General features: G+C 33.2%; 1 protein-coding gene across 1 annotated transcript; it reads right to left on the reverse strand.

Annotated features, from left to right (window-relative positions):
• Nucleotides 1–3,548: 3,548 nt before the first annotated feature.
• On the reverse strand, nt 3,549–6,511 carry LOC132069482 (glycosyl hydrolase 5 family protein-like). Its single transcript, XM_059462824.1, has 3 exons — nt 5,908–6,511; nt 4,844–5,441; nt 3,549–4,092 (listed from the first exon to the last, which is right to left on the reverse strand). The coding sequence occupies exons 1-3, from the start codon at nt 6,472–6,474 to the stop codon at nt 3,677–3,679; spliced, it is 1,581 nt and encodes a 526-aa protein (XP_059318807.1). The 5' UTR covers nt 6,475–6,511; the 3' UTR covers nt 3,549–3,676.
• Between the last annotated feature and the right edge of the window lie 511 nt (nt 6,512–7,022).

Consider the following 7,022-nt stretch of genomic DNA (forward strand, 5'->3'; position numbering starts at 1 on the left):
TGCAAAATCACCAACTCCACCAACAATATTATAATTGCAAAATTAATAATTGAAACTATAATAAGACTTTATAATATTTAATTGAGAGAAATTTAAAGTGGCTAATTGTTGCAAAGTAACTATAATTGAGAGATTGGGAGAAAGAGAAGAGTGAATTGGTGTGGATTAAAATGGAAATGGAGAGGGGTTTATATAGGGGTGGGGGATGGTTAAAGTGTTAAAAAAAAAGTTTGGGGGGTTGGGGGCCAAAATGGGGGTTTGGAACCGTTTGGCAATGGCCATTTTGCAAATGGACCGTTGGCCAGGTCCACCCACGTCAACGGCTACATTTTTTTTAAAAAAAAATTTAATTTCGGTTTAATCCGGTCCTGTTCGATCCCAAAAAAATCGAAACCGGACCGGATATATTAAACGGTTGATCGAACCGTAAACCGGCCCACCGGTTCTCGTTCCGATTCCGATTTTACCGATCCGAAGTTCTGGGGTTTGAACCTATTAACCGTGAACCTCGGTGACGCGCTTAACCATAGCTACAAGTAAATGTAGTAAATCGTCTCATAGATAGGCAAAGGTACTAAGTCATACGTTACTTCATCCGGCAAAGGTACTAAGTCATACGTTACTACATCCCTCCATCATCCTTATACTCGTCTTGGTGAATTCATTGGCTTTAATATTAGTTGCAAAGTTACAACTCAATGATATTCTTAACATGGTGTAATGTTATCTGTTTTGAACAAAACACGCTTGATTTTCATATAAAAGCCTCGTGGTGAGATGTATGCCCTTTTAATTCATCTATGCTAGTGACCATTAATAGGAGAGTATGGAGGTAGAGAATTTAGTTAGAGAGTAATTAGTAGATAGTCGGACATATTTCGTTTCCTTAAATTTCTCAGAGTGTCAGTATTAATCTTGTTTTCCTTAATTTAAGATTTCTATTACTATCTGTTATTTTTTTATTCTCGATTATCTTATTACTTGTTATAATTTCCGCTTGTTCCTACTACCTCTTTTTCATCATTTTTGAGTCAAAGGTCTTTCGAAAATGATTTCCTACTTTTTCAAAGGGATCCCCTTTTCAAAGATATGAATAAAGTTTTTGTAAACTCTGCACTCCCCAAACTTCACCTATAATATTTTACTGAATTTATTGCTGTTGTTGTATGCTAGTGTAGGTATGCAAAGGGAATAGGTAAATGAGAGTGAAGGGAACACAATATAGCTAGGGCTGCCACGGTGAATGATAATGGGGTGGGCTAGGGGACTTACTGCAACGTCCGTAGACTGTTCTTTTCTTGGCATAATTTTGGGTAAGAAAAGTCACATGGCAGACATGCACGGCATTACCAGCTGGGGGGCCTTTTCCTACTGTTTTACTAGTAACTCACTTTCATTATTTCATTTGGTACACATTTTTACCACTGGCATTTCCAACATGACGAGTAAGTTACTCACTTGCAGATAAAGTTTTTGACCTTCAGTTACAAATTTTGCTGATATTTAGCTCTCAAGTTTGGGAAGTTTGATCCCATAAAGTTGAAACTGAGGAACTTTTGTCGCATTAGTGCTGACAATATTGTGGGGTATGCTCGTGAATGAAACCCACAGTCACTATTTATGATAAATTATGTACTATTCTGGAGTACCTTTATTTCGTATGGTTTTTGCATGACATCTTTACCACACCACTTAAAAGGGCCAAGTATTCTTTTGGAACAAACTAAAAAAAATGTACTACATAAATTGAGGCCGAGGGAGTACAGTCTCTAAAGTGATTTATTGATCAAAACTCCAACTAAATGCTCTTGAGTAATTACTTACTATCCATATTTAAGATGTCACAATTTGAATCACAACATTACAAATTTGAACTTTAACATTTGAGGTAAGTTATTACGGATTGAATTAGTCATTCTCTACGTTCCACTCTTTTTGGACAGTGTTTTTCTCGTATCTATCTGATTAAAACTTCTCACCTGATAAATTGAAGCTAAAGAGTACGGTTGCCACTTGCCACCAAGTCATTTTTTAATGTTTTTAATAATTAAACAGACTGTTTAAAACAGTCTTGGAATTGAACTTTCCGTCCTGGTAGAATTTTAATTTGAAGTGCAAATTTCACATATATTTGGATTTAGAGAGTTACCAAAAAGAACAACATCTTTAGGCAAGAATATTGTGTAAGTCAGGATTTGCAACTAAACGTGGGCAGAGCTTTAGGAGCCTTTGTCAAAAGAATAGTCAAAAAGGTCTTCACATTACATTTACTAAAGTTGAACCTAATTACTAAGCTCGCAATTTCATTTTCGATTTAATTTATATGCAACAATAATATAATAAAATTTTGTTATTAGAATAGTTTAACCTGTTATAATATGTAATATATCTCATTTTCACAATATTAATCTCATGTTCCACGAACAATTGTATCTTTCGGGTAATATAATGTTGTAATAGGAGTACTAGCTCCCAACTATATGTTTGTTCTGCTACTTTCTTTATGGTTCATTCCTCGTCCCTGATTATGGATAAGACACCATTTTCGTACTAAAGTAGCTTTAATTATTGTCTCATTCTGCAAAGCCCCACAATGGGGACCCTAAATTCTTTCTTTTGTCTCTTCTATAATCAAGTATCTGAATTTCATATTAGTATAAGTTTTACTTTAATTACAATATAATGATACGACCAACAAAAGTTGTGATAAAGTGGTAACTAATGCTTCATCTTTAATTAGACGTCGGGATTAATTAAGCTCTGGATATAAAGTCAACTTTGTTATAGAGTGCTTTACCTTCAATATAAAATTTCCCAAAATGAGTATGAATTAAATCGGATTCCAATGCAATTGACATAAAGCTTAGTTTAAATGCAGTTGTATAAACAACAAACTTCACTAAATCTAGGTTTTGACCCTGAAAACAAGGGGAGGACTTCTACGACCCATATTTAGCATTCATTTAATAGTTTACTCCGCATCGACTAATTAAAAAGAAATAATTCAATTTTGCATATATTATTTTTCACAACAAAACCCAAAAAAGAAGGGGAAAAAGAAAAGAGCCTCTTTGAAAAGCTATAAGGGCTCCACCCGAAGAAAATAGCTATGAATAGTTACACTTTGTTGCTTTTGCTAACTTATTCCCTTAATTATTTGTCTTCTTTTTCTCTTTTTCTAGTTAGTCTTTAGATCTACCATGTTGTCACTCTTCTTGTTATGCTTTGTAAGTCTTTTACATAATCAAAAGACTCGGGCTAGCGGGCCATGTTAAATAGACATGTAACAACATAAGAAGCCATGTTACAACATATGAATAGCAACAAAAATACTAGTAATACTCAATAGGATCAGAATTACTCTTTTTCTTCCATTTAGTCCAAGTTCAAAGCAAAATTCAACAATCTCTTAATCGAGCTCAAGGAAAATTCATACCTGGAATAAAATAAGACATATCACTTGTTAGCTTTTACTAATTTTATCAGCAACCAATTGTTCTTGACTGAAGTCATTCAAGAATGTAAAATATCATAGTGCGACCACAGGATAAATTAAACAAAATCGTTTCTTTCAAATTTCATGTCTATCACTTATTCCAGTATTATTTCAACAAGAGAATTGAAATAAAGAGTCAACTAAAGAAAGACATATTTAAGAGACTAATTAATGACTCTACTAAACATTGGCTGAGACTAACTTGAACCATTGACTTTGAGGATTATCAATACTCTTTCCATCTAAGCCAACACACTTCCTAACCAAAACTTTAGAAGAAGAATAATTAGTGTCAAAATCCAAACATAACTCTTTCCCATTCTCATCAACATTTGAAAGTTGATAATTTGAAGCAAGTTTCCATGTACTTTGTTCACTGCAATCTTTTGAAAGTGTAACAGGCAAACCCTCTCTTGATGCTGTTAGACACAAAGAAGTTCCGGTTAATCGGATAGGCGTGCCTTCTCCGTCGTGGCTCCACCGGCTAGCTCCAATACAATCACTTGCATGTACAACATTGTTTGATGCAACATTCAAGCACTTGCCACTTTGGGGATGGAACAATAAGTAGTAGGTTGGTTTCTTTGATTTTGGATCTAAAAGCATTACAAAAGTACACAAGGAGTTAGCTAACATAATGAAGATAATAATGATATTTATAGCATGTTTGGCAAAGCTTCTACAAAGACACAAGTGCTTAATTTACTGAGGTGTTTCACCAAGTTTTTCGGAAAAAAAAAGTTGTTTTTAAACAGTAGCAAAAGATACTTACAGAAGGTAAAAAATTTATTTTTCTCCAAAAACACTTTTTAAAACCTTGACCAAACACAAATTGATGCTCTAATATTGACAATAATATTTTTTTTAAATAAATTTGCTACTCTCTAAAAGTACTTTTTTTGGAAAAGCACTTCTCATTACAAAAATATTTTCAAAATAAATAGATTTGTAAGCTTGGTGAAAACAGGCGATTAGTCACATGTGTTGGCTAAATACGCAGAAAAGTTAAAACTTTTATATGCATACAGAAAGCGTAAAAACTTAAAAAAATTCTATATTACATAATTACTCAAAAAATAACGACTAATGATAGTTTATAAAGCATTTATATCATGTGTGTGTATATAAGTTAAACTATAATGTGTGTGTATATAAGTTAAACTCCAAGATAATAAGGAGGATTTAGGAAATTACTTGCTACAATAGGTAAAAGTATATCTTTACTCTTTACACTATCAATATATTTAAGTTAAATGCATGTATGCAGAAACCCTGTGAGATTCAAATTCCAATCAATTTTCTCATACCAATAAAATAGACAAAAAAAGAGTGAAAGAAAACTTTTACCTTGTAATTTTTGTTGAACAAGTTGTAGCTTTGCATGATATTCAGGACTTCTAAGAGAGTTCCACGTGTAATTAAACATCCCATACATCTCCTCTGTACCCTCTACACCTTCTCGGGTATAATAGTTACCTTGCAAAGCCCAAACGGCCCAATCCAAATCTAACTCAGCTAAAAATGAGAGAAAGCAGCCCATAAAATAATTGTCTGAAGGGTTAGTCAACCTTTGGTCACCTCCAAATTCACTAACAAATAATGGAGCTGCATTTTTTCCCTCAAGCAAAAACCCTGATTTGTTCATAATCTCTTCCTTAATTGTATCACAAACCTTGTTTAGTGGCTGAGTTAAGAACCAATTAGCTTGTCCCTCAGTAAATGCGTAACGATGAGTCTCGTATACTATTTTGTTTCTCATGTTTAAGTTCAAGGGCTTTTCCTTTAGGAAGGTAAAATCAATATCATAATCCAATCCTGATATGATTATTAGAAGATTAGGGTTAGCCCTGTGAATTGTTTTTGCACCCTTCGCAACATTTTCATACCATACACTTTGATTTGTAAGAGGACCACGTAGCTCGTTTCGTAGACTTATGCCGATAACCTAGAAACAAATAGTGAATGAAAATCAATAACAATAATATGGAATTTCAATAATATGGAAGAAATTGAAAGATAATTCTCTCAGGTGTGAGATCGTTTAAACCTTGACGTTAAATTCTAAAGCATCTATAAGACTATACTAGTTATCTACACCAAAGTACAACACTGAGATATCAAACGTTAACGATCAATACTTCTAACGCTACAAAGCCCCACATTTTTTCTAGACGAAAATCTCACGTGTCTACTTCTAAAATCTAATATGTTGGTCGTTGGGCGGCCAGAAAGTTGCCACGAGTAAGTAAGTTTGGAGAACCGAAAATGTAAACGAATTGAAGATATGTCTTTTTTTCTCAACTTTGATCTACTAGTCTAGTCCCCTTTACTATTTGTATTTTTCTATTTAGTTTTAATAAATTTGAATTTAACATTAACAACAATATAAACAAAGTATGAGTAATACATACCATTGGTAAATCCTTGTATCTTTTAGCAACAATATCCAAACCTTTTAACCATTCTTTAGGTTGAAAATACTTATCTCCCCAGAAACCATTCCCATCATCAACTGCACAACACCACATGGGCTCACCAACTTGATTATCAAGAACCGACATAACACCATGACGGCCCAATTCTTCAATCACAGCCTTTTGGGCCTCAACAACAGTAAGGCCCAAAAGTTGTGGATTTTTCTTAGCTATTCCTGACATTGCATCATGTAGCCCATTGTTAATAAAAGATTGGGCCACAGTTAGATTTGAATGTCGAGTGAACATGTAAGTAGCCCATGTTAAACGAACACAATTGAAGCCCATTAATGATATGTGCCTAGCAATGTGGCTAACAGGCTGTTGATCAAGTCCTTCTGGTAACATTGTTTGTAAATGGGCAGCCCAATTTCCACAAACTAATTTCACTCTTTCACCATTTTCATCATCAACTATCCATCTAGAACTTGTTGATAGAGGTAAACAATGAATAAAAGTTGCAAAAGAGCAAAGAAAAATAAAAATTGCGGCTAATTTTGCCATGGTCTTTTAGTTGAGTAGTATCAAAGAGAATTGAGAGAACGAAGAGGAATTGTTTGAGTTCCTATATTTATAGGAGTAATTAATGCTGATTTGATTGGATAAAACAAAATCTGATTCAAAAAAAGGCTCCTTATCTAATCTTATTTAGAATTCTGTTAAAAGTCTATATACTAATGGGGTAAATAGAATTTTTAGTCTATTAGGTCACTTAAAAGATAATTATAGGTAGTTTGTCATCAAGTAAACTAATTAGTTACAACAAAAACTAATATAGAATACAACCTCCAATAACGTGTTAAATTAGACCAGTAGTTAAAAGTCTATATACTAATGGGGTAAATAGAATTTTTAGTCTATTAGGTCACTCAAGATAATTATAGGTAGTTTGTGATTAAGTAAACTAATTAGTTACAACAAAAAAAATATAGAATACAACCTGCAATAACGTGATAAATTAGACTAGTAGGAATATATAGTCTATAATAAGTAAAACTTGTTACCTGCTAAATAAAAATAAATTACCTGTAATATCTTGTTAAATTAGACTT

This window comes from Lycium ferocissimum, chromosome 9 (assembly GCF_029784015.1).
Source record: "Lycium ferocissimum isolate CSIRO_LF1 chromosome 9, AGI_CSIRO_Lferr_CH_V1, whole genome shotgun sequence".
In the NCBI taxonomy this organism is placed as follows: domain Eukaryota; kingdom Viridiplantae; phylum Streptophyta; class Magnoliopsida; order Solanales; family Solanaceae; genus Lycium; species Lycium ferocissimum.

Bases quoted from the DNA above. Each gene is read 5' to 3' on its own strand.
- LOC132069482 (XM_059462824.1), bottom strand. From the start codon at position 6,474: ATGGCAAAATTAGCCGCAATTTTTATTTTTCTTTGCTCTTTTGCAACT. The intron at 5,442-5,907 runs GTATGTATTACT...ATTTGTTTCTAG, and splicing joins GATACAAGGATTTACCAATG to GTTATCGGCATAAGTCTACG. The intron at 4,093-4,843 runs GTAAAAGTTTTC...TAATGCTTTTAG, and splicing joins TGTTCAACAAAAATTACAAG to ATCCAAAATCAAAGAAACCA.